At 48.2% G+C, this 25,462-nt stretch overlaps 5 protein-coding genes across 13 annotated transcripts; 1 reads left to right on the top strand and 4 right to left on the bottom strand.

Moving 5' to 3' along the window:
* Positions 1-1,133: 1,133 nt before the first annotated feature.
* LOC120682254 lies at positions 1,134-3,140 on the bottom strand. 2 transcript variants are annotated; one of them, XM_039964079.1, is made up of 4 exons: positions 2,999-3,138; positions 2,862-2,956; positions 2,641-2,713; positions 1,134-2,325 (listed from the first exon to the last, which is right to left on the bottom strand). In XM_039964079.1, the coding sequence occupies exons 2-4, from the start codon at positions 2,925-2,927 to the stop codon at positions 1,394-1,396; spliced, it is 1,071 nt and encodes a 356-aa protein (XP_039820013.1). In that variant the 5' UTR covers positions 2,928-2,956; positions 2,999-3,138; the 3' UTR covers positions 1,134-1,393. The 2 variants fall into 2 exon arrangements, with proteins under 2 accessions (XP_039820013.1, XP_039820012.1); XM_039964078.1 differs by having other exon boundaries at positions 2,862-3,140.
* Positions 3,141-3,745: 605 nt separating this feature from the next.
* Positions 3,746-7,900, bottom strand: LOC120683623 (pentatricopeptide repeat-containing protein At4g39952, mitochondrial-like). Its single transcript, XM_039965710.1, has 2 exons — positions 4,222-7,900; positions 3,746-4,150 (listed from the first exon to the last, which is right to left on the bottom strand). Exon 1 carries the CDS (start codon positions 7,867-7,869, stop codon positions 5,551-5,553), a length of 2,319 nt encoding a protein of 772 aa, XP_039821644.1. The 5' UTR covers positions 7,870-7,900; the 3' UTR covers positions 3,746-4,150; positions 4,222-5,550.
* Positions 7,901-8,254: 354 nt separating this feature from the next.
* On the bottom strand, positions 8,255-13,359 carry LOC120681876 (betaine aldehyde dehydrogenase 1). Of its 2 annotated transcripts, none has more exons than XR_005678117.1 (15): positions 12,804-13,359; positions 12,543-12,685; positions 11,809-11,889; positions 11,569-11,717; positions 10,763-10,855; positions 10,563-10,686; positions 10,388-10,453; positions 10,150-10,216; positions 9,986-10,062; positions 9,787-9,900; positions 9,338-9,415; positions 9,112-9,220; positions 8,961-9,021; positions 8,738-8,844; positions 8,255-8,607 (listed from the first exon to the last, which is right to left on the bottom strand). XR_005678117.1 is itself a non-coding variant. In XM_039963528.1 (15 exons), the coding sequence occupies exons 1-15, from the start codon at positions 12,916-12,918 to the stop codon at positions 8,517-8,519; spliced, it is 1,518 nt and encodes a 505-aa protein (XP_039819462.1). In that variant the 5' UTR covers positions 12,919-13,344; the 3' UTR covers positions 8,255-8,516. The 2 variants fall into 2 exon arrangements, 1 of the variants encoding a protein (XP_039819462.1); XM_039963528.1 differs by having other exon boundaries at positions 9,112-9,263; positions 12,804-13,344.
* A 1,070-nt stretch (positions 13,360-14,429) lies between these two features.
* On the top strand, positions 14,430-18,129 carry LOC120681877. Of its 7 annotated transcripts, XR_005678121.1 has the most exons (8): positions 14,452-15,293; positions 15,386-15,512; positions 15,652-15,818; positions 16,016-16,072; positions 16,164-16,228; positions 16,368-16,534; positions 16,995-17,636; positions 17,735-18,129. XR_005678121.1 is itself a non-coding variant. In XM_039963529.1 (3 exons), exons 1-3 carry the CDS (start codon positions 14,602-14,604, stop codon positions 15,685-15,687), a joined length of 855 nt encoding a protein of 284 aa, XP_039819463.1. In that variant the 5' UTR covers positions 14,430-14,601; the 3' UTR covers positions 15,688-15,699. The 7 variants fall into 7 exon arrangements, 1 of the variants encoding a protein (XP_039819463.1); XR_005678123.1 differs by having other exon boundaries at positions 14,447-15,293; positions 15,448-15,512; positions 15,652-16,072; XR_005678118.1 differs by having other exon boundaries at positions 14,451-15,293; positions 15,652-16,072.
* Positions 18,130-21,482: 3,353 nt separating this feature from the next.
* On the bottom strand, positions 21,483-24,592 carry LOC120683374 (protein NRT1/ PTR FAMILY 6.4-like). The gene is made up of 3 exons (XM_039965452.1): positions 24,389-24,592; positions 23,719-24,260; positions 21,483-22,579 (listed from the first exon to the last, which is right to left on the bottom strand). Exons 1-3 carry the CDS (start codon positions 24,575-24,577, stop codon positions 21,682-21,684), a joined length of 1,629 nt encoding a protein of 542 aa, XP_039821386.1. The 5' UTR covers positions 24,578-24,592; the 3' UTR covers positions 21,483-21,681.
* Between the last annotated feature and the right edge of the window lie 870 nt (positions 24,593-25,462).

Here is a 25,462-nt window from a genome sequence, read left to right on the forward strand (position 1 = left end):
CCAGGTCAAGCTCGCATATAGAAAGCTTAAAAGTGAATGCATAATAGAAGCTCATGAAATTTATAGTAGCTAACTAGGACAGCATTTGAGGGACCAGGCATCAGGGTTAACCTTACCGGTGGGAACCGGTCCGGTTTGACCGGTTACCGGTCAAACCGGTCCGGACCGGTTCCGGTTTCGGCCGGTACCCAACCGGCCAAAATTCAAAATTTAAATTTAAATTCAAAAAATGAAAAATTCCTAAAAATACTTCAAGTTGCGATGAATCTAATGGTATCAAATTTTCTCAAAAATTCGTTCATTTAGTATAGTTTGCGGGGATTTAAAGTTAAATCAAAAAAGAAAAAGAAAAAAAATGGGCCAGCCCATTAAGGCCCACCAATCAAACCGGTCAAACCGGCCGGTAAACCGGTTGCACGGGAGCTTTTGAATTTGGATTTGAATTCAAACCGGTCAAACCTACCGGTAAACCGGTCAAACCGGCCGGTAAACCGGTCGGAACCGGTTACACGGGAGCTTTTGAATTTATTTGAATTTGGATTTGAATTCAACCGGTTCCGACCGGTAACCGGTCAAACCGGTCCGGTAAACCGGAACCGGAGTCCGGCGGTTACCGGTTACCGGTCGGGAAATAAAACCCTGCCAGGCATTAGGTTCATGGTAAGTGGTCACAGACCTACCTACATGGTTATGAAGCGAAGATAAAGTATTGTTACATATACCTATTTACATGGTTATGAAGTGGAGATGTGCACATATGATATAAAATTTTGCACAACAGAGCAAGAGAAGACATAATGTACCAACTTACAATATGATGGAGATCATGTCCCTTCGTGCCAAGAGCAGAATAATAAGAATGGCAAGACTGGCAAGTAATGGTGAACCAGAATCTGAAAGCTAGCCAAATGATAATCAACTTAAATGCTAGATGCTCAAATGCCCACAGGAAAAGCAGACAGAAACCGAACAAAGACAAATTCTATGGAGTGCTGGGAGCTACACTCACAGATCAAACCTACAAAGAAAATGAATATATAGATCCATAACAGGTAACAAGATTGCCAACAGCTAAACTTCATGTTCACACATTGAAGTTATTGAACAAACAACAGTTACTGCTCATCTCCTCGTAGGTAAGGACACAACAGTCACCTTATATAGCATATATATTATCTCACAAACTGTAAGCAACAAACAGTTCTCCAGCAACACATGCAATGGGAACAATCTAAAAAACATAGTTTCTGGACAAGTCTATATGGATTCAGCACCTATTCCAATATTCACATTTCTTTATACCAAAAGCAGACGATACGCAAAAAACTAGCATATCCAACAGTAACATGCAATGAGTTGAGCTACAACATAGAACTAGTATAACCCTGGAAGTCTAGTATGTTGGACCCATGCTACAAGAACGGGATAGTCGCACTGGTGCTATATTTGCCATCTCTCGTCCAGTCCCAACTGTTGTTGCTTTTGGGCCGCCACCACCTTCTGCTGCAGACGCGGTGTTGTATTGCTTCCTGCAACCTGGGCAGCGCCCATCTGCCTCAAGGATCCTCTTGTGGCAGAAGAGGCACAGGTGAAACCCACAAGGGCAGGGGAGGAAGCTAGAGTCTGTTGGGTCAAGATCTTCGTAGCATATCGGGCACGACAGTGGCAATGAGAGAATACCCTGCTGCGCAGCACCCATCCCCATCCCTGCCCAGCAGTTACCAATGCTCGCCGGGAAGCTGGCCTGCTTGGAGATACTGGGTAAGCTCTGTGGACGAAATATATCATCAGGTGCCCAAGCCCTTGTCTTGCTCCGGATTGGTTCTGGTCTTGCTACATTGGCAGGTGCTGCATTGGTAGGAGCTGGTGGGGGTGTAGTCGGAACTGAACTCTGGTGGCACTGACTGTCATCATCATAGAGTGCATCAGCAGCCGCTTCCCAATCATCCAAGACTTCACTCTCATCCTCAGGGCAGCCTGCATCCTCCTCAGCATCACTCACACTCCTCGAGCTGGACCACACACTGCTGCCACTACTGAGGCTGGGGCCACCACCATTGCCGGAGAACACTTTCCTCCGAGCGCCACCATCGCCATGGGACTTTTCGGAGGCAGGGCTGTGCATGGGGGAGTCAAGATCGCTGCTGCCTACCTCTAGTCCAGCAGTGCCAGCCTCCTCCCTGTCATCCGGATCACTTCCCCTAGACCTCGTGTCCGCACGACGACGTGGGAGTGGAGGGTGCGGGGAAGCGAGGATGGGTGAGCCAGCATTTGATCCTGCTCCTGTTGGCGAAGCCGCAACCTTGGTCTCTTTCCCATCCTTGCCTGGACCAATCCAAAGCACAAAAAACGGGGTCAGATTTTTAACAAACCATCAATGAAAACACTACACGTCCAACTAGATCACCCCAAATAAACGAGATATTGCATTCTACGGCAGCCCTTATAAAAATTTCCCGGACAATGTATCCATCGTCCGAACTCAGGAGAGATCAAAAGGGGTTGGATAAAGCCTTGATCCAGCGCAGGGACATCTTAACTCTCGCATGCACACCACTGCCGAATCCCCCCAACAAGAAATCCCCCAAATCACAAACTGCGGATTAAAAGCATCAGAACAGAACATGCACGAGATCAGACCTTGCCCGGACAGCCACTGCTCGCGGCGCGTCTCGAGCTTGCTCTGCTTCAGCTTCGCCGCCGTCCGGTTCCCCTGCGAGGCGCACCCGAAAAAACAGGAACTCAGATCAGATCAGCACGCGGCGCAATCAAATCCAGCCCAACCCGGAACCTCCCGGACCCGAATCGAATCACGGGGATCACCCCACCCCCGCAGACAAACGGATAAGACCCGCCCTTACCCTCTTCTTCTTCGCGTCGCGAGCGGCGGCCGCCGATGCGGGCGATGCGGCGTCGCTGTGTCCCATCTCGCCGGGGGCGGTACGTGGGCTGGGGGGCGGAGCGGACCTGCCGGCCTCGTCGACGAGCGCGCGTGGGGAGCGATCGAGGAGGCGGAGAAAACCCTAAAAAGCGATGCGGCGGGCGAGCGGCGAGAGAGAGGGAAGGCGAGGACAGACTCGGGGCGGATGGATGGATAGATAAGACGGGGCGGTGGGGCGCGGAGTTAATGAAAGAGAGAGGGGGGGCGGAGAGGAAAGAGAAGCGAAATCTCCTGGGCTTTTCGGTTCGCGTTTATTGATCCACCACGGCGGGGCCAAAATGACGAGACTGCCCCCCTCCGCGGCGGGGCGGCGGTTTCGGGGTTGCGTGGGCCGTGGGATCAGGGCCGTCCGATCCGCGCGGGGTGGGGATTTGGCCGGCTGGCCCGGTTTGGTGCCGCGTTCGCCCCGGGGGCGTTTTCGTGAAGATCTTTTCTTTGGCCCGGGTGAACCGGACTCTCCTGGTCGTAACGGCGTTTTTGTTTTCTTTAGCAGTTCATCACAGGCGCGGTATCGTGCGGCGCGATTGCGACGTCGCGGGCCGTTGCGTCCGTCCATCGGTTGGTGGATGGCCGGCGCTGAGGATTTTGCGACGACTCGGCCCCGAACGGGGGAGGAAGGAAAGTGAGGAGAAGCTGCTAGAAGGTTCTGTTCGTGCTCCTCACGTGATTGAGCCACAACAGAGTTTGTTTGGATTTTTTTTTTGAGGAAGAGTTTGTTTGGATTTTGAACTATAAATAGTCGGCAAGAATTCCCAGGTGGAAGAAAAGGAAGTAGGAGTACCAAAGATTTGAAAAATATTTGAATGTCGAGACAGGATTTATGAGGCATCAGGTTTCATTTATTCGTTCAGGCCCGCACGATAGCGCAGCCGTGCTCAGCCATATGTCGTCAACAGGCAACAAAACTACAAAAGAAGTGACAAGTTGGTCAGAGGTTTTCAGTTTACATCTCCCTGTGTCACTGTGTGGCACCGGCTTGCTCAGCATCATTTACAGAACAATTAGTGCTCCGAAGACATGGACCCTAAGAATTTTATGAGCAACGTGACACAAAAAGGTCATGCCATGTAGCAACTGCATATGCTGCTGCCGGCTTTTTGCTCCAGTCAGCGCTACCACGGCTTAGCTCTGCTTCAACGTGGCACTGGGTACCATTTTCCGACCCTACCTCATTATTCTGATTCGTACCTGCAGGAAGTTTCTGCCCTCCTACAAATCAAGATAGAATAACAGGTCAGTATGAAGAACAGAATCAACTATCCAGTGATGAAGAACCAAACCTGCAGCAACCGGGGACCAATCAAGCACGATGTAATCATGTAAGCTGATCGTCATGATCGCTAGAAGGCTTGGCCACACGCGCCTGCCGACGAAAAACGAATGCTTAAGCAACCAGGCAAGGTTGTGATATTTTCCGTGGGCACTTTTGTGTCACCTGGCTCTTACATGCAGCCACGGCATGAGCTCCTTTGTGCTTTGTCAAGACTTGCGAGGACCATGCAAGTAATCATTTAACTGACCATGCAAAGACATTCGCTGTGTTCACTCGGCTGTAGCTGGTGCTGATTTGTTATGAGAAAACAGTACTGCTGACTGGCTGGTAGCTGGTGGCTGGTGCTGATTTAGTATGAGAGAACAATACTGCTGGCTGGTTGGCTGCCAAGCCAAACGAACAGAGCGAATGTTTCATTAGCAGTTGAAAGAAACGGCAGCCACACCAGACAATGTATCACAAGGAGAAAAGTAAATAGAAAACTAGATGCAGCCATAACGAACAATGTGTAACACGAGAAAAGTAACAGAGGGAAGTTGCATTTGCGGCTAACCTGGAGAAGTTTTCACTTTTCACTCCACCACAACAACCCCATAGTACATAGTGAAAAAAAATTCTAAAAACAGGAAGAAAAAAAAGCTAAATAAAAACAGATCAACTGGGAGAATGAGTTACCATGTTATAAGCAGCCGGGTACATTTCAGATATGTCAATTCTTTCACAACCAACAATTGCATCAGCATAATACAAGATCAGTACTTCTTTCAGAAAACTGCAATAGTGACACTAACACCATGGTCATGGCAAAATTGCAGTGACATGATACTAGCTCAGTACTTTTTATAGAAAAATGTAATAGTGGCACTGACACCATGATCATGGTCAAATAATATCTACTAGTGGTGCTGCTTCAGTCTCATCATACAGAAATCTACTGCCAACAATCTGTATCTACCATGCTACAGCCAGCCTGGTGCACAGATCTATTTATGCACCTTTATGGGAACAGTTCCTACTTCCCACTTCTATGATACAGATAGCACATTGGATCAATTTGTGTATTCTCCAAAAGAAGCACAGTCAATATTTTTATGGCCTTAACTTTTACGATGTAACCATTTATACACATTACTTCCAACACGTGTAGTAATTTCAACTCCAATCGCTTCTGTACCATTCAAATCATCCACACGCACAAATCTTCCACGTTTTTACCTAAACTAATGTCAATGAGCCGATGCTTTCATCAATCAGTCTATAAGGCCACTATCTTTTTGGAAAAAAAAATTTAGAAAAAGTAATTATGGGTGATGAAAGAACATATCTACAATTGAAGTCACCCACGATTATCAACTGCACTCCAACCTACACCTTTTTCCACTCCATGATTCTTCATCATCTTTCTTAGTTTCTCTATCTCATCCCATTTTTGAACACTGCCATAAGAATTAGACATTAAAATGTAATATCCATCATTTTCTGGGTCAGAAGCAAACGCCTTTTTTGCAATCCTTAACCCCATCTCAAAGTTGTTGTGAACTTTGCAGGCAGTAAGCAAAGTTCCCCATACCCCACCATCAGGTTCTGCTGGCATGGCCAAAACCATATCTTCTGCTTCTTGGAGATGTCCAGATTTCCCTAAGAGATCCACCATACAGGCATAATGCTTCAGGTTAGGCTCAAGTGAGTATTTTGCCATTCTAGTGAACAGCTTCCTGCCCTCCTCAACAAGCCCTGAATGGCAGCAAGCAGATAAAATGGCAAGAAAGGTGACACCATTAGGCTTGACACTTCCACTCACCATCTCATCAAATAATTCTAATGCTCGTTTTGCTTCCCCATGCATCCCATACCCTGATATCATCACATTCCAAGAAACAACATCGCGTTGAAGCATAGAATAAAAAATCCTTCTTGCAATTCCAAGTTGCCCACATTTAGCATACATGTCAACAAGGGCCGTACTGATTGATACATCAGATTCCCACCCCATATCTTTCACATAAGAATGTATATGCTCTGCGCGTTCCAATGTAACCAGGTTTGCACAAGCTGAAATGACAGTGGTCAAGGTTGCTGAGTTGGGTTTCAAACCTTCAGTAAGCATTTGATCATACAGTGACAATGCAGAATTTGAATGCCCCAGATAAGCATAGCTGGAAATCAATGCATTCCACGTGACAACATCCCCCTTCAGTTTGGTCAGGGCAAATATTTTGCAGGCATGATCAAATTTTCCACACCTTCCATACATGCCAATTAAAACATTTGCAACTGACAAATTATCATCAAGCAAGTGCTTGATTGAATAACAGTGTGCAGATTGACCTAGTCTTAGTTCTTCTAGCCGTGAGCAACACGAGATAGCAGAAACCAAGCTATTGGCATCGCACAGGAATTCATCCTTGTCTCTGAACTGCAGCTCACAGTACAGCTCCAAGCATTTGACATCACATCCAGCTTTGCAGTATCCTACAATCATCAAATTCCATGAGTCCGCATTTTGTTGATGCGACGATCTAAAAACTCTGCCTGCAACGTCCACCAATTCAAATTTTCCATACATTGATATCAAAGCATTTCCTGTCAATACACTATCTTCAAAGTTTCTCTTTGTTATAAGCGCATGAAATGCCTTCCCTCCATGCACATTTCCACTGTTACCCAACCCTGCAAGGACACAACTAATGAGAACCTCATCTGGCTGCAGATCGGACTCCTCCATCTCCTGAAACAACTCAATGGCCTCCCTAATAAACCCTCTCCGACAGTAAGCTCCAATCAAGTTAGTCCAGGAAACCACATCTTTCTCTGGTAACTCCGGGAACAAAACAGACGCACCCTCGGTGTTGTGACACTTCGAGTACATTGAGAAAAGTGCAGAAGCCACCAACGGGGAATTGCCAACCCCGATCTTCACTGCATAGCCATGCAAGCATTGACCGGAGTTCAGCTCACCTAGCACCCCACACGCCTCTAAGCCACTCTCCATCGTCCGTGAGTTTGGCCTCGTTCCGCTGTTGTCTGCAAGCCTGATCATCTCCACCAGATAGCGCAAACCCTCCGCGCACTGCCCATTCCGCACGCACCCAGATACCACCGCAGTCCACGCGACCACGTCCCTCTCGGGCATTTCCTCGAACACCTTCACCCCGTCCCTGACGACGCCGCACCTGGCATACATGTACACCAGCGACGACGCGACGGCGACGGAGCCGCCATCGCCGACGAGGAGGCCGCACCTGACGCAGTAGGCGTGCACGGAGGCGCCGACGCCGAGCGCGCTCAACTCGGCAGCGGCTGAGGCGGCGAGCGGCGCGGTGAAGCGGGAGGGCCGCGTGCCCGACGCGAGCATACGGCGGTGCGCGGCGAGCGCGGCCGCGAAATCGGAGGCGCAGTGGTGGGCGCGGATGAGGGAGTTCCAGAGGAACGCGTCGGGGCATGGGGAGGCCGAGAAGGCGAGCGCGGCGAGCCCGGGCCGCCCCGCGGAGGAGTAGGCGGAGACGAGCTTGGCGGCGATGTCGGGGCGCGGGGAGAGGCCCGAGGTGACGGCGAGCGCGTGGACGCGGAGGAGCTCGGGCAGCGTCGGGGGCGAGGGCGACGAGAGGAAGCGGGAGAGGATGGCCAGAGGGGTCGCGGTTTGAGGCGGCGGCATCTAATTGCTCGTTCGAAAAGGTCACATCGGGCGGGCTAGATTTTAGAGCACTGCTGTTCATCAGAATTCAGAAACGAGTCGTACAGGGATTCAAAGGAAATAGCGGTGAATGCAAAGTCAGCTCGAAATTTTAACTCGCTTTGTGTTAAAAAGGGAAAACAGGAACCCATCAGGTAGGGGCATTATCGTCTCTTCATATGGCCTGGTTGATTAAAAAGAAAAGGAAAAAGAGAGAAATTAGAGAAAAGGGATGAGAAACACCCAAACTCAAAGAATTCGCACGGTGTCGAATTCTGAAAGGTTTGCGAATTGGGTGCCAAATTCCGTAGTCTCAAGATTAACCAAATTAAGTGTTAAATTCTAAAATTTCTCGCACATGTAGTAATTAAGTGTAAAAACACCAGTAGTCTCAAGATTAACCAAATATCTTTGTTTACTTCGATCTTGGCTAGTCTGCAGAGTGCAAACTGAACAGCCCATGATAAAGTACACTGTCCTGGATTCGTTAACAGCACAAGTACAAGCCGCTTTGTCGTAAGGGCTTTTTATTCAAAGAGCACCGTATTGTACATAAGTTCTGTCCACGCGCAGGATTGATGTTGCCTCTTCCGTGAATGATGCGCTCCATTCTCCTGGCGTGAACCTGTTTACAGCTTCGATGGAGGCTGGTACCATCCCCATGGCTCATCCGAGCAGTACTTGGTGACTTGCTTGACGGTCAGGTAGTTGTCAAGGCCCCTGAAAGGAATAGCGAACACAATTCAGAGGGCAAGGATTGAAGAACCTTTTGTTTAACAGTGATGATAACAAATTGTGCGATCTTTTAATATTGATGCATTACTTAAAGCAAGGTGCATTTGGCACTCACCATTGTCCGAGCTCACGACCAAAACCACTCCGCTTATTCCCTCCCCATGGAGCTTGGACAAAGGTTGGTTGAGAGCAATTTATCCAAACAATACCAGAATGAAGGGCCTGCAGGTGACAGGTTTACATGTGTTACGGGATGAAATCCTTCCATTTCATGATAATTCTAACATCCTTGCAACTAATAAGGAGGTGAAATCAATGTTCATGTCGTACTACGTTACCTTCGAAATGCGCTCACACCTCTCTTCATCATTAGAGATCACTGCACCAGCTAAACCATAGCTGAAAAGAATTGGTAGAGAAGGCGAATAAACAATATAGGCATTAGAGGTTATCTTTTTTCATATGCAAAATCATGCAATAGTGACTCACTGAGTATCATTTGCAAGTTCCACAGCTTCACTCTCTGTCCTAAACTCTTTGACACAGACGACTGGTCCAAAGACTTCCTCTCGCCAAATTTGCATTGATGTACTAACATCTGTTATAATTGTAGGTTCAATAAAGAACCCTCTTCCGAGGTGCTGAAAGTTGATTAATGTAGGTAGGATCTATAGCCATGGAGACAAAAAGGGATAATCTAACTAAGGATGCTTACCTGTGGTCGGGCACCACCATATAAAATTGTGGCTCCTTCGCTTCTTGCCGTTGAGATGAACTTCTTTATCTTTTCATACTGGAATATGAAACAGAGCTCTTCAGTTGTATAAATAAGATTGCTGTATTACACAACAGTGCACTTCTTCAGTTTTAAGACACGCAGAGTTGTGAATGCCACATGCAAGTAGAGTCCAGACACCAGAGTTCAGACTATTCTAAGTTCATATTGAAACATAACTGCATAGAATTATATTTTTTGGCATGGTAATGTGCAAAGAAGTAAAACTATTAAGAGTTTCTTGTGCAAGAGATCATCACTGTTGTCATGATTTTGAACAGTTATTTGATTTGGACATAATAATCTCTCCATTGCAGTGTTTACAGATTCATAAAAGGTACTATTTGCAACAAAACATCAACAAGCGTGATGTACTTCCTAAGCATTACCTGCCCTTCACTGACAACAGACCCCAGCCTGCAGCCTTCCTCCAGTGGGTCGGAGACTTTGATATTCTTTGCCCATGCGACCAATCTATCCAAGAATTGCTTTGCTATTTTCTCCTGTGAATTTTCTCATGTCATGTGTTAGAAATATTATTACGTGCTGTTTAAACAGCTAGTCTAAACAGCTAGAAGAACTACATACATGCAGAAGTAGACGAGAAGTAGCACTGCAGACTTGTCCAGCATTCGCAAAGATCCCAAACATGGCCCATTCAACAGCTGATTTGAATTCAGTGAGACCTTAGTACATATAACAGAATTTGCCATAAAATTAGGGGCATAATGCAACATGAGGGAGGAAGAGACCTTTGTCAATGTCAACGTCATCAAAGACAATAAGAGGACTTTTGCCTCCAAGTTCTAACGAAACAGGCTGTTGAAGAAGAAATAAACAATGGAATAAGTATTATATGGTATACAGAAAGCATGATTTATAGGGTTTTTTTCATCAACAGAAGCATAACGATCACAAGCTGATGGAATTTATTTAGGGTGTGGAAATTTACCGACAAAGGATAAGCAACTAAACACATAGAGAACAGACCTTAACCATTTGAGCAGCAGCAGTCATTATTCTCTTACCAGTCTCTGTACTTCCGGTAAAAGCAACCTACAAAACAGAGCCAACAAAATTTGAGAACTTCAGACTGATGATAATCATGTCAGACAATGCGATGTCCATCAGCATATGAGTATACTCATTGAGAAAGAGGTTTGACCTTATCCACATGGGGATGTGAAGATAATGGACCGCCAGCTTCAGGGCCCAGACCCGTAATTATGTTCAACACACCTGGAGGTAGGCCTACCTCTATGCATATTGCACCAAGCTCTAAGCAAGTCCTGAATTTAGACCAGATTTTAGTCCTAGGATATAGCAATTGTATTATTAAGTGACTTCAAAGGTATCAAGTCTTACAGAGAAGCCAACTCCGATGGCTTTAACACAGCTGTGCACCCAGCAGCCAAGGAAGGTGCGACCTTCCAAGTAGCCATCAACAGAGGATAGTTCCTTCATTTATACATGGAAAACACAAAATTAATCAGAATGGTCATCTGAAAATAATTACACAAAAACACCAGCAGAAACAGCTACACTTTATTAACTACTATGTTGTATTGTAAGAATAGGATGCACGTCAAGGTTCATGGGGTAAATGCACTCAAAATATCCCTAATTTTTTGAAGGGCTCAACAATTGAAAATGAAAATAACGACTAAAAAGTTGAAATATGGCCACAAAGGACTTGGAGAAGAAAAACGCATTTCTAAATGGTCTTGGCATGCTATACTTTGAGAAGAAGAAAAGATCAAACAGAACCTATTTGTTCGTTGAGAAAAACAGAACCAATTTCATTTATAACTGGTTGCAGCTTGTACCAGTAGATTCGAAGAAATTAAACTACGAGATACAAAAGGAACCCGATGCAAAATTATCTTGGTTGTCAAATACATTACCAATTATTCAGCTACTCATATAAAAACATAAAGGATAACCTCTTATAGGACTTCGGAATGTCCACTTGCTTCTTATTTATCAAACCATTGACATGTAAAGATACACAACAAATATTCATTCTGGTACCACAAAAGACTTGATTTTTAGAAGAAAAGGATTAATGAAAATATCAAAATATTTGATACACAATGGAATCCACATACACTCATGGATCAACATGCAATTAAGTGTTTGAAGAACATGTTGAAATAAAGCAGATGTCATACCAGGGAGTGATCAGTCCAACAACCCCAATGGGTTCTTTGAGTATATGGGACTTGAAATTCTCCATAGGTAGAGAGATTGGTGAACGTTGCTTCTCATCTAAAGACTCTGCCAGATCAGCATAGTACTCAAAGCATACAGCAGCATCCTCCTAATATAAAATGTAAAGACATTGATTAAAACATGCATCATCTTGTTTCTTCAGGCACACTGAAGATCAGAATGCAAATAATTGAAGTTACCATATCCGCATCTGTTTCATCCAGAGGCTTCCCAGAATCAAGTGTCTCCAGCAAAGCCAGATCAGATTTTCTATCTTTAATCTGCACCCAACAACATTTAAAGAAATTTACTGTGAGTTAACAGTTAACAGATGGATGACAATGGGAAATTTTCCCCATACTAACAGTGGTTCAGCTATTAGATTTTCCATTTAAAATGCATCAAACAGCAAACTAGTAAAACCTTCCACATTCAGACACGGATTAATCTTAAATGACAACAGTAGCATCCAATGCCGGTGGCTAATAGCTGAACTGCTTAAGAATGCCTACGTTACAAGATTTGCTATGTGATGTTGAGAGACAAGTGCCAATGTCAGTGCCACGGCATAGCAGGAACAAGGTTATCTTTGCTTGGAGCCTGCACTGTTGCCATCCTTCTATTACCTCAAAACTAAAAACTCTATGCCCCAAAAATACAGAAGATTAGCAGAAGTTCATACACAACAATCAAACTAATCAACGTTAGTAAAATGATGCCAGTTGACTGGCCAAACAAAAGAGCCATAGTCATCTGACAATTGTTCAGCAGAGATCCATCTCGATCACGGGTCATTTTTTGTTCTCCAGAAGCCATCTATCACGGGTATCACCCTAAAATTAACTCCGTTTACACAGCAACGAGATGTTCAAGGCACCAACAAACTTGAAATCAACCAGCTACTGCAGATTCCGAGGGGACACATAATTCGCACCTTGGCAGCGATCGCCCTGAGGAACTTGGCCCGCACGGCCCCAGGGGCGTGCGACCAGTGCCTCCCGCCGTCGCGCGAGAACGCGTCCCGCGCCGCCGCGACCGCGATCTCCACGTCCTCCGCCGTGGCCGCCGGGATGTCGCCTTCGCCGATCACCACACACACACACACAAAACAAAACAAGGGCGAGTTCAGTACCGCACTAGCGGGTATGTTGTCGAAGCGGTCGGGGGGGGGGGGGGGGGGCGGGGGCGGACGAACCGATGGTGGCCTCGGTGGCCGGGTTGACGACGGGGAGGCGGCGCCCGAGCGACGGCTCCCTCCAGCCCCCGCCGACGAAGAGGCCGCGGCGCGGGATCGTCGGTTGCGCGGCCATGACAACGCGATAGATGGACCGGAGCCGGGGAGCGCCCTGCTGCTGCTGCCGCCGCCGCCTAGGTCGGACTGCGGCTAGCGTTCGGTGGTCGAAAAGCGAAGCAACGAGCGCGAGGGAGGCGTGGGGTGCTGGAGTATGACGCCGCGCCGCACCAGCTTTTTGATCTGGACTCCGCTAGTGCTGGCCGCGTCACGTCGCCGGGGGACCAGCGTAGCGCCCTGCTGCTTCTCCGACGAACTTTACTCCATTTCCTAACTCCACTCCATCAAAAATGTTTGGCTATTGTATGACTTAAGTCCATCAGATATACAAGTCAACCCACTGCACAAGCCAATAGCCTAGCTCCTCCACCTCCACAGGACTAACGTGCAAGGTATTAGTCCAGCTCGACCCACCTTTCATCAGGTCACTTTCATATAGACCCCACCTGTCAGGAAAGATTCTACCTCAAGACGGATGTGGCTTCTAGTGGCTAAGAATGGCAACGGGTCGGGTTTGCATCGGGTGGAGTCTCCGTGCACCCAAAACCGAAACCCGAAATCGAAACCCGAACTCAAACCCGAAACCGATTCGGGTGGAAATCCATCACCAAAACCAAACCCGCGGATACCCGAAACCCGAATGGATACCCGAAACCCGCGGATAAATATACACATATTCACATGTATAAACAAGAGGCAACAAATAATAAATATTTTCATGACTCAACTTTCAATAAATTTAATAGTCTAAGTAAACAAATTATCATTAACATATTATAAAACATGAGTTTTAATTCCAAATAATTCATTTCGGATATTCATTGGATATCCATGGGTGGAAACCAAAACCCGAAACCGAACCCGAAACCAAACCCAAACCCGAACCTGAAAACCGTGGGCGAAAAACCAATACCAAACCCGAAACCCGAAAAACCGAAACCCGCGGATACCCGCACCGAACCCGATCCGCTGCCATCTCTACTAGTGGCCTACAAGTGTGACAGTGGAGGGAGCAGTGCATCTCGCCCGCGTGAAGGGAGCCACCGTCGGCAAGAGAGGAGGAGAAGACGCAGCGGCCGTCGACGTGGGAGGAAAAGGGCTAGAGGCCGCCGGCGAGGGAGGGGAAGGAGGCGGCCGGTGAGGGAGGAGAAGGTCGTGGCATCGCGACGAGAGCCTATAGATGCGACAGCGGAGGGAGCCACCGCCAGCGAGAGAGGAGAAGGGGTGGAGGTCGCCGACGAGAGAGGGGAAGGAGGCAGATTAACGGCGAACAAGGATGGGAGCGGCAGTAATAGCCGGCGGGAGCGACACAGCACGGCTCGCACGTCCACAAGAGTGTGAGTGTCAGTGGGAGGATAGAAGAGAAAGATCCAACCGTTATCTGTTTAATGTGTGGAATGATGTGTAATTTTATCTAGCTCCACTAGCTCTAAGAATTGGTATAGCATGAGGAGTTGGAAAAAAAATAGAGTGGAGCTGTTTTTTTGAATGGAGTGAAGGTTGGGATATTTCTATATATGATTCCCCCGCGGCTCCGTGAGCTCTGGAGATGGCCACGACAGTAAAATTTTTACTGTCCATTCGATTTGTAATTGACGGTGACGATCGGTTCTCACCGTGCCAACTGTAGCACCTCGAAAATATCTCGATTCTGGATCTTTCTTTGACCTCCTCGGAGCATACGGAGACGGCGCCGGCGGCGATGCTTCTCCTGGCGCCCCCCTGCTCTCTCCACTCGCACCGGCGGCAGAAGAGGGGCGCGGCGTGGCGAGCAGACCGGGCGGGCTCCGCATCATGCCGCCTCCGCTCCGGCCGCCAAAGGGCGCGGCGCCCTGGGCCTCCTTCTCTGCGACGCCCTCGTCACCGCGGAGGCCCCCGCCTACATTCTCATTCTTCTTCCCCTCGTCTCGGTCGACCACTGCCTGTCCTCGCGCCGCAGCTGGTATGGCCGAGCGGCACGAGGCCGCTGCCTTCGCCGCTGCCCGCCCACGGCCGGTCCGAAGCGAATGCACATGGCTGGCCCGACTTCGCCGCTCCTCGCCCGCGGTCGGTCCGTCGCGGCCGTAGCCGCCCATGGTCGGTCCGTCGCCACCGCAGCCGCCTCCCCGCGGCCTGCCCAGCACCACGGTTCCTCGCTCGTGGTCGGCCCGGCGGCGACCGCCGCTCCCAGTCCGCGGCCGTAACGGCGTCGTTGCTCTCCGCTCACCGGCGGCGACCGCGTCCCCCGCTGCGAGCACTGCTGGGCCTACTTCAGCAGCAACTCCGGTCTGAAGCGCGGGGCTGGTCCACGCCCTGCGGAAGCTCGACGGATTCGACGACGACACCGAACGCCGATTCCAGCGCCCCGACGCGTGCCCCAGTTCAACTCTTATTTTATCGACCTCGAGATCTCAGGTACTGCTCCTCTCAGAAGAGATGAAGGAGAAATCAGATTACACGCAGAATTGAAATACAACTCTGCACTAACGAATATTCACCCTGCTAAGCGAGATAAAACCACAACTATACGGGTACAAGTTCTACAGCTCACCTCCTCTTCGTCTTCCAGCAAGGAGCAGCAGTCAGCAGGAAGCCGAGGAAAAAACCAAGCTGCTTGGATCTGCAGAGACTCAGGTAAAGTGTCTGCGCACACATAAAAACTTGGATTTACACATTCATATTTCGTTGCAGACCCATAATGGAAATGCTACTACATCTTCTGCTTTAGAAGTACTGCTGTTCTCTCTCGATCTAAAAATTCTCTCCTGAACAGGTCGGCCAGATTGCTCATTTCGTAGCCAGCAAATGAAGTTTCCACTCTGAAAACAGGATCTGTAGATACTCTTTGTATTCAGACATCAAGCTTCAGTCAGTTATCGACGCTATTAGTGACTGCATAAATGGGATCCCCATCACATGCTGCTTCAGAGCCACAGACAGGTTCCAATCCAGTTGTATTTCAGTTACCGTGAATTTAAATGTCGTCGTCAGCATCTGCATCTATAGTTACTGATGATTTTTTACATCCTGAAACAATTTTCCCACCACATTGTAGGTAACATGTTCATTCATTTGCTGTTTATTAAACTCTTATTGCCCAAAGCATTAGTATAACTCGCTATTCCCTTTACATGTAGTTACCTGTTTAATTTGGTATGAGCACCCTGTGATAGAAAATTTCCATGCTCAATCAAGTGAGAATACAACGCTTTCCCTCTTTTAGATAAAGAACTGAAACATTAACATTTTAATTGCTATTATAGTCACCTCCTCTTCGTCTTCCAGCAAGGAGCAGCAGTCAGCAGGAAGCCGAGGAAAAAACCAAGCTGCTTGGATCTGCAGAGACTCAGGTAAAGTGTCTGCGCACACATAAAAACTTGGATTTACACATTCATATTTGGTTGCAGACCCATAATGGAAATACTACTACATCTTCTGCTTTAGAAGTACTGCTGTTCTCTCTCGATCTAAAAATTCTCTCCTGAACAGGTCGGCCAGATTGCTCATTTCGTAGCTAGCAAATGAAGTTTCCACTCTGAAAACAGGATCTGTAGATACTCTTTGTATTCAGACATCAAGCTTCAGTCAGTTATCGACGCTATTAGTGACTGCATAAATGGGATCCTCATCACATGCTGCTTCAGAGCCACAGACAGGTTCCAATCCAGTTGTATTTCAGTTACCGTGAATTTAAATGTCGTCGTCAGCATCTGCATCTATAGTTACTGATGATTTTTTACATCCTGAAACAATTTTCCCACCACATTGTAGGTAACATGTTCATTTATTTGCTGTTTATTAAACTCTTATTGCCCAAAGCATTAGTATAACTCGCTATTCCCTTTACATGTAGTTACCTGTTTAATTTGGTATGAGCACCCTGTGATAGAAAATTTCCATGCTCAATCAAGTGAGAATACAACGCTTTCCTTCTTTTAGATAAAGAACTGAAACATTAATATTTTAATTGCTATTATCGTACCTGCCAAGCTGCATTGACTTTGTATACAAAATACTTTGAAAAGAAAACAAGCAGCAGATATTTATGTCCCTGCAAATACTCTAACTAGCCAACCATCATACTTCCTTTTACTATGAACTTTTTCTATTCTGCAGAAATGGAGGAGCAGAGTGAAACCGCCACAGGAGGTGAGGCAACAATAGGAGTTGCTACAGGGAGCAACTTCCAACCTCCTCTTGAACTAGCCATTCCTCTAATAGATGCTGCGCTGTCCGTGTCGCTTCAATTTCCACTACGCTTTAACCCCAAGAAGCCGCTTCATTTCATACTAGCCATTGTTGTAGCCACAGTGGCAGCAGTCATATGGAGAAGGCCGTTACACCTGATCTTTGTGTATTGTGGGCTGAAACTGCCACCAGTACCAGCATGGATGCGACCTATTATCAGCTACATAAACTCACGTTTACCTCCACGCTTGCACCCATTTAGATGGCTATGCAAAACCCTGATCAAGAACATAAAACTCTGTGTCAGCTCAGGCACACTTATATGGACAGTTATCTTCATCATTTGCTTACCAAAAGGTGAAAGAAACAAGCTTGCAGTTAAGTGTATCCACAACCTTTCTACTTTAGATGGTTACTCCTTTACTGCTGACATTGGCCCACATTATCGAAGCTGCATGGTTCACATTTGATCCTGCTTATTTAATCGTTTCGTGGCAGTACCTTACTAGCTGGTGCATGACCCATTAAGTTGTAATCTAGCTTCTATTGGCAGTCGGCCTCCTTTTGATGGTATGCTACACAAATTAAATTATTATGTCAGCTTGACATACTTTAACATAGATTTGTCCACTTTAATAACAAGACTTCCATATGCTGATTACCTGCAGGATAAATCCAATCCATCTAAGAAACCAGCAATGGAATTGCTTCAGGTACTCCAGCAACTGCATGAGCACTACCTGATGATGGCAGCATCTTTTCAAGGTCTACAATGCTGCTATCAGACATGCTCATCAGCACCACCTAAGCACGGTACTAGCTGTACAAAGCCATGACCAAGGATCACCAACAGCACTTGGAGTGCCTTAGTAAGAATTAATAGTTATGAGAACTAAACCTCTAGCTGATGCATATTAAGTATTTAAGTTCTTCGTTCCATATTAGAATTGCTTGTTTAATTTTGCGCAGCATTTTGAAAATAAAGCAATGGTGCATGTCTGTATGGCCAACAAGAGAGCACAATTCCATTGCAAATATTTTGCATCTTGCTACCTTAACCAAATGTGATTGATCGGGCTATTTCAGCAAAAGTATCCTCGAACTATTGGAATGCTAATATGTATGGACCATTTAGTTACTTTGCCCATCTTATGACAATGATAACTCTACTAAATCTTTAATCAAACAGTTATCGCGCTTTCTGAAACAAAAAGGCAATCACCTAACTCTTCAACGACCAAAAAATGCTCCTTGTGCTGCCTGAGCAGCTTACACTATCATACATGCACTCCTTAATACTTGGGCTATACATCAGCTATCTGGGATGTTTTGCACAAACTAAGACCCGTTAGATCTTCTTTGGTTACACCTGGAAAAAAAATAGAATTTTCTAAAACGTTAACTTACTTCTTGTTTCTCTTTTCCCCGTTAGATCTTATAAAAAAAGATGTACATACCATTTTCATAAATGTACATTCCCCTGCAAATGAAAATATTTTTTACTATCATGATAATTACCTCTAAGATTAAAAGGGAATTATGCGCGCAACTCTTTTCAGACCATCCCAAAACAGTTGCAACTACAGCTCGAATTTAGATTATGTACTTGGTAGTTTCTAGCCTTTTACTAGAGCACCAAATGTGTTTTGTTGTACATATAAAAAAAGTGTTTTGTTGTAACATAAAGGTAATCTATTGTCTATTATAATTCCCTATAAATAATGTATAATATTAATATTATAGTTATCTACTGTGAGTTCGTACCTATATGCATTTTGTAGCACAAAAGCTTAATTAATTACATTAGCTATTTATCAAACTCTAAAAAAAAGAAACAAATACACGGTAAATATAAATACGCCCACATATCTTCTCTAACCATATTGAATATTGATTTAATATAAAGAAATTATGAGCGCGCGCAACGCGCGCGCAATCCACTAGTCTTTTTAAGAGTGGAACTGTTTTTAGTGTTGTGTAGCGCTCCCAACAGACCCTCGGTTGCGACGAAAGGCGAAGGTTTTTTTTTTCGGGAAAAAATGCTAGGAGCGCGCGATTATTGAGAGACGGGCGTGCCCGCTTGCCATGTGACTATGTGAGAGCAGCGAGGAGATTGGTGCACGCACACGTTGTCGTGTACGGGCGCGGGCGCCCCGACCCGCCACGCCACCCGTGTCGTCGTGCAGACTGTGAGTGTGGGTGGGGTGTCGCCGTGTCGCCACCGCCCACCAGGCCACCAGCGTCTACATCTCCCCGCGACTTTTGGCAGAAAAAAGGCGGCTGGTCTCGTCGTGCGATCTGTCGATGGCTGGACGTCTGTGCTGACAGCAAAAGAAGCCTAGTGGGCAAAGGTAGGTCGCCCATGACATGCATGATGCTTTGTTCTCTGGGCTTTTATATATAAACTGTTAAGCTAAGAAGATGGAGAGTTACATGGAGCCTGTGATATGAATCTGATACCGTTGGTACATATCAATGTAAAAAATAGCATGCTATAGCGCTAAAATAGTGCCGCTATAGCGGCCAGAAGTAGCTGTCGCGATGCTCATTAGCGCGCTATAGCGCCGAATAGCGCCGTTATAGCGGTAAAATAGCGTTTTGGCTAAGCTTCCGCTAAATTCTATAGCCTGCGATTTTAAACATTGGTAGATATTATCGAATTTCAGCCTGAACAGAAACGCAAATCAGCCTTATGCCCTTACTACTACTTTTTTTTTTGAAAGCACCTAAAAGCACTGGGGAGTCATGTAAAATTTTGGGCGCCCATGCTGACCGGACTCAACGCAGACGAGATTGTCCGAGTAGTCTCGGAATGCGTCACACACACGCACGCACACCTTCACACACACGCACGCACACCCACACACAGGCCTCAGCACCCGGTGTGACACTAGCATTGCGATCACGGGGTCGAACGCTGGCGGGCAGCCTCGCAACCACGAGCGTTTGCAAAATATTAACTAATGCAATAGAAGAGAAAGTAAAAACACACACAGCAACAACCAGTGTCACGGACTCACGTCCTTGCTTCATTGCTTGTTTGAAAGGTTTGTCCAGTTCGAGAAAATCTTCCGAAACACGTTGGTAGCATGCTTGTGGTGTGGGTTTCTTTAGTTTTCTGATGGAGGGTGTTGTCCTCCTCGTATTGTTTGTTGCTATCTGTGTTGTCGTTATGTGTTTTGGTTTGTGTTTGGTTTTTCAGTGTTTCTCTATTTTTAGTTTTTTGTGCTTTTATATTGGTCAAGCTTTGTGTGGCCGCATCAAAATTGTGTCTGTAACTAATTTTTTCTTAATGAAAATCGTGCTCAGACACGGTCGCGAAAAAAAATTGGTAGCACGCTGCGTCCGCGCGCCAGTCCGATTCCCACCTAGATTTGATCACTTTCACTGCAACGGCCTGATCTGGAAAAATGTCCCAAACTAGCAGCGTTACGATGTCGGCGGCCAGGAAAGTTATTGAGTTAGCATTTGTTTTCTGGATTCAGATAGTGGTATACATGCTCATACAGCTCTATCCACTCTAGAATTTCCAATCCGTTTGATCCTTGCCTTAGGAACAACCTGTCACCACTCTAGCTCTAGGGACAAAATAAAATGTTTTAAAGATGTGTGATAGTGCCCATTCCCCCAGATTTCTTAGTTGGCACGCGAGCGCCGCTACGGGTAGCGGCGCGCGAGTAGCCGCGCGCGACTCCTCCGGCGGGAGGCGGCACGAGCTAGGGTTTGGGGGAGGGGGAGGGGGCGGCCAGGGAGGGTGGGAGGTGGGCGGAGCGGGCCGGCGGCGGCCTTAGAGTCCAGGTTGCTTGGGGGTGGGGGCGGCTCCATGTCTGCCGGCCATAGAGGAGGGTCCGGGGGTGGCGGCGGCCCGGCGGTGGAGGCGGGTTGGCCGGCGGAGGGCGCGGCGGCGCGGGACCGGACAACCGGTGGGCTGTGGCCGGCGGTGGGGGCGACGGGAGAAGACGGCGTGACGGTGGCGTGCTCGGTTAGGGAGGGCGGCGGAGCCGGAGGAGGTGGTCGGCGGCGGGGGCGACGGGGGGAAGAAGGAAGGAGGAAGGAGGAGGGAGGAAGAAGAAGAACAGTAAAAGACGTACCCATTCGCTGCAACCGGTCCTGGCGAATGACCGCTCTCCAGTGTCCCCCCCCCCCATTCTACATACTCGACCTAGTTCCAAATCATGAGCGATCATACGAGCATCTACGACTAAACCTTTTTTTTAAAAAAAAGAAAAAAAACAAATTTGATTCTTGACAGACATGCAAAGTGCAAAAGGAAAATAATAATAATAATAAATAGAAAAATAAAAACAAAAACAAAACAAAACAAGACACCCAGATTGATTCTGGACGGGATCCAACAGTCCATATTAGTGAGTTACGCAAGTACAAGATCTATAAGTCACCTTAAGAGGAGTAAATCCTAAAAAATACCTTACTACTTCCCGTGGTTTCCTTTTTGCAAAAACTTGAGGAAAAGGAAAATAAAAACACGGCAGCTGGCAAGGTCCGATTAGAAACTACTCAATGCACAGTTAATAACCCAGCTCCAGAGAACTTTTGAGCTGTATATACACAACGCAGATTACACAGCGGCAGCAACACGCACACTTCTTCACGCCTAGACGTCGATCATATTCACGGCCATGGCCACCATCACCGCGTCCTCCTCCGGCTGGTTCGTCAGCTCCACGGCCCGCGCCCGCGTGATCGCCGTCGCCGTGACCGGCGCGGCGGGCGCCTCGCGCTTGTACTCGTGCCGGCTCGCGAAGCAAAGGAACCCCACGAAGTTGAACACGCCGAGCCCGGCGAGCATCCAGTAGAACAGGTCCAGCCTCCCGTCGTCCAGGTTGTCCCGCACCCAAGCGCCCCCCGTGGCGGCGCCGACGGCGGCCACGAGCGCGCTGCTCAGGTAGAACCCCATGGACAGGGTGGTGAGGAACAGGCCCGTGCTCATGGACTTCATCCGCTCGGGGGCCTCCCGGATGAAGAACTCCAGCTGCCCGACGTACCCGAACGCCTCGCTGGCGCCCACCAGGAAGAGCTGCGGCACCAGCCAGAACGCGCTGATGGCGGCGCCGCCCGACGCGTCGCGGCGCTTCTTCTCGACGAGCGCGGCGGCGACCATGGCGATCGTGGAGAGCACCAGCCCCGCGCCCACGCGCTGCAGCGAGGCCAGGCCCTCCCGGCGCCCCGTGACGCGCCGCGCGAGCGGGACGAGCAAGCGCTCGTTGAGCGACGTGAAGAGGAGGATGGCCAGGTACAGGAAGACGGCCATGGACCCCGCGGGGACGACGAAGCCGCCGCCGCCGACGCGGCGGTTCATCCGCGACGCCTGCTCGACCGTGAAGGTGTTCATCTGGGAGTACACCGTCCAGAAGAGGATGCAGGTGGACCAGATCGGGAGCAGCTTGACCACCATCTTCACCTCCTCCACCTCCGTCAGCGTCGGCCCCGCTGCCACCGCCGGGTGCGCCGACGTCAGGTCCGCGTCCACGATGGCAGCTTTGTCCAGAAACCTGTTGTTGCAAAAAATTAAAAAAAAACGAAAAAAATGCTAAATTGTCTACAGCTCCCATGCAAATTAAAGCAAATAAACAAATAAAATAAAACAAAAATTGTTCGTATTAGGATTCACATAATCTTTCGCTGTCAACTTTGATGTTTGTGGATATATAGTATGTTGATTGCCATCGTTCGCTCCCCAATTCAGTGTGTTTACCCTACAAAATCTGCTGAAAGCATGGAGCCATGGACGATGTGCTCTAGGCCGTTCCGGCAAAGTTTATGCGAGCTGGGAAAATCGTCCATGGTGTTCCCAAAAACGCCCCAAGCTTCGCTCCCGAACCGTCAGTGCTACGTTTCTTTTGGAGGAGAAGATGTTGTAACTTGGCATGTCGGTGACCTCCCTTCAGTGCCCAAGTACAAGTGACCAGCTGCGATGGGCAGCTATGTGTGGGCATTATCGTATTCGATGTGATCGGCTCGTGGACCTAGTACATTCAGTTTGGGGTTAAATTCTTGCCTTGGCTGTTTCCTTATCCTAGCATGATCTTACGTGTTGTATTGGCAAGATCACACGACTTTCCCTCTTCAGATTCTCTTGTTCATCATTATTTCGACCGCCTTAGTCAGTACTCCTAGCTACTTACAAACGAGGAAGGATTATGCTTCTAGCCTTCTACTAATACACACATTTACTATATGCAGTGTATGAAACCCTTATCAGTCCACAATCCAGATTACCACGTTTTCGTGATCTGATTTCTTCCAATACTTGTAGTAGCAATCGAGATTAGCACCCTTCTCGTGTCCTATACTACAACTTAAATACACATCTGTCATGTCATCATGATTCTGTGTCAATAGTCTAGCTAATTGGCTTCATGACAACTACTTTTGCTACCCGATCTACTACGCAGGCGCGCCTTCTTAATTCTGTGGCATCGCCGATTTACAAAATTAATTAATGATCACAAAAAATTGGAAGCCAGTAATTAATTAAGTTATCTGCTCACGAGTAAGTTAAAGACAAGATACTACTAGATCGATTGGTGAAATAGTAAATTCGCGTGAAAAATATATATACGAAAATGCAAAGCAACGCTACGTACAGTAAGAAGACTGTACGAGCGAGCGTTCCATACAAACTAATTACCTGAGCCTGTCGGTGTGCGGCACCTTGGCCCTGCTGAAGCCGCGGAGCTCGCTGGCGTCCGCGGGGCAGGGCAGCTTCCTGTTCCGCCACGCCGCCCAGAGCACGCGGCCGATCACCGTGAGCGGGCTCCCCCGGGGCCTCCGGCACCGGTACCTCCGCGTGCCGGCCACGAACACCGCCGTGGCGGCCGCCATCACGACCGCCGAGATGCCGTACCCCCAGGCGCGGCCGACGTTGTCCTGCACGTACACCAGCACGGTGGCGGCGAAGAGCGAGCCCAGGCTGACCAGGAAGTAGAAGCGGCTGAAGAAGAACACCTCGGCGCGGCCCTCCCGCGGGTCGCGCCCGTCGAACTGGTCCGTGCCCAGCCCGGACACGTTCGCCTTCAGCCCGCCCGCGCCCACCGCGATCGTGTACAGCGCCAGGAACAGCAGCGCCATCTGCCTGCCGCTCGCCGCCGCGCACCCGCCACCGTCCGCCGGGGCGCACGGCGGTGGCCGCATCCCGGGCACCGCCGTGCTCGCCGCCAGCAGGGCCAACCCCTGCAATAATGAAGCGACGGATTATTACAAAAAAAAAAAACAGATCATGCGTGCACGGACGCAGCGTCAGCAGAGACCACAGCACGAGATCTCGTGATGCCGCGAAACATGTTTGAGTTGTCACGTACGGTGGTGGCGACTGTGGCGGAGGCGGCGATGGTGCGGTAGCGGCCGAGCTTGGCGTCGGCGACGAAGCCGCCGAGGAAGGCGAGGAGGTTGAGCGTGCCCATGAAGTTGGTGACGATGTTGGCCGACCGGGCGTTGGAGAGGTGCAGGGGGCCGACGAGGTACGTCACCATGTTCGTCGAGACGCCCATCACGCCCACCCGCTCCGCGAGCTCCGTGCCTGGGAACACCGGCCGGGACAGCATGATCTCATCAGAAACACGCGCGAGCGAGCGAACACAGGGCAAGCATCAGCACACGTACCGGTGATGAGGGCGGCGGCGAGCCAGCCGCCGGTGCTGGACTTGTCCACCGGGTCGCCCTTGTAATCCACCACCAAGCCGTCGTCGTCGGGGCCGCCGCCGGCGGAGACCTGCATGCAACGTGCACGCACGCAAAGTAAGTTACATCGGTCAGGATCGAGAGACTATAGCTAGTTGTGCAGCAACGAGATACCAACCATGATGCCAATTATGGAGAGGGCGATCAAGTGAGGGCTGGCGCGTGCGAAACAGGTTATGGATAGAAAGAGGTAGAGGGCGACGAGGAGCTGCTCTCGGCGGCCGGGCTGGTATTTGTTTTCTGGAGGGACGGGTGTGGATTGGCAGAGCACCGTTACACCATGGCTGTTCTTAACCTTGTTCCATATGAACTTCTAATCGACACAATCCGATAAGATATTCCCAAGAGACCGTACGATGCTGGATATGATGAGACGCTGAGTCATCCAACTGCAGGTTGGTAGTTTGACGATGCCACGAGTCAGATTGTCTGATCAATGCTGCCTCTCTCTCTCTCCGAAAAATACTGATCTCAATCTATAGCGAGTAAGGTTTTCACCTAAATTTTTGGTTTGGTCCGTCTTGTGTTGTTGACATGTGGACTTTGTTCATCCCATATGCAAGTCGGACTAGCCTTTCGTCAATCGAAATCCTAATTGAAACCTGGACAAATCAATCAGAATCATAATCGGATCTTGAATAAATTAATCGGAATCCTAATCGGTTCCGGACAATTAATGCCTCGTATGATTACAA

Source organism: Panicum virgatum, chromosome 7N, assembly GCF_016808335.1.
Source record: "Panicum virgatum strain AP13 chromosome 7N, P.virgatum_v5, whole genome shotgun sequence".
Lineage (NCBI taxonomy): Eukaryota > Viridiplantae > Streptophyta > Magnoliopsida > Poales > Poaceae > Panicum > Panicum virgatum.

What these genes read in the sequence shown, in the direction of transcription:
- LOC120682254 (XM_039964078.1), bottom strand. Translation starts at nt 2,927, where the DNA reads ATGGGACACAGCGACGCCGCATCGCCCGCATCGGCGGCCGCCGCTCGC. An exon ending in GCGACGCGAAGAAGAAGAGG is followed by an intron (nt 2,714 to 2,861) that starts GTAAGGGCGGGT and finishes TGCGCCTCGCAG; the next exon opens with GGGAACCGGACGGCGGCGAA. An exon ending in GCAGTGGCTGTCCGGGCAAG is followed by an intron (nt 2,326 to 2,640) that starts GTCTGATCTCGT and finishes GGATTGGTCCAG; the next exon opens with GCAAGGATGGGAAAGAGACC.
- LOC120683623 (XM_039965710.1), bottom strand. Translation starts at nt 7,869, where the DNA reads ATGCCGCCGCCTCAAACCGCGACCCCTCTGGCCATCCTCTCCCGCTTC.
- LOC120681876 (XM_039963528.1), bottom strand. Translation starts at nt 12,918, where the DNA reads ATGGCCGCGCAACCGACGATCCCGCGCCGCGGCCTCTTCGTCGGCGGG. An exon ending in CTGCTGCTCAAATGGTTAAG is followed by an intron (nt 10,217 to 10,387) that starts GTCTGTTCTCTA and finishes CTTCTTCAACAG; the next exon opens with CCTGTTTCGTTAGAACTTGG. An exon ending in TGACGTTGACATTGACAAAG is followed by an intron (nt 10,063 to 10,149) that starts GTCTCTTCCTCC and finishes AATTCAAATCAG; the next exon opens with CTGTTGAATGGGCCATGTTT.
- LOC120681877 (XM_039963529.1), top strand. Translation starts at nt 14,602, where the DNA reads ATGCTTCTCCTGGCGCCCCCCTGCTCTCTCCACTCGCACCGGCGGCAG. An exon ending in TATCGACCTCGAGATCTCAG is followed by an intron (nt 15,294 to 15,385) that starts GTACTGCTCCTC and finishes CACCCTGCTAAG; the next exon opens with CGAGATAAAACCACAACTAT. An exon ending in TTGGATCTGCAGAGACTCAG is followed by an intron (nt 15,513 to 15,651) that starts GTAAAGTGTCTG and finishes TCTCCTGAACAG; the next exon opens with GTCGGCCAGATTGCTCATTT.
- LOC120683374 (XM_039965452.1), bottom strand. Translation starts at nt 24,577, where the DNA reads ATGGGCGTCTCGACGAACATGGTGACGTACCTCGTCGGCCCCCTGCAC. An exon ending in CCGCCACAGTCGCCACCACC is followed by an intron (nt 24,261 to 24,388) that starts GTACGTGACAAC and finishes TCATTATTGCAG; the next exon opens with GGGTTGGCCCTGCTGGCGGC. An exon ending in CCGCACACCGACAGGCTCAG is followed by an intron (nt 22,580 to 23,718) that starts GTAATTAGTTTG and finishes TTGCAACAACAG; the next exon opens with GTTTCTGGACAAAGCTGCCA.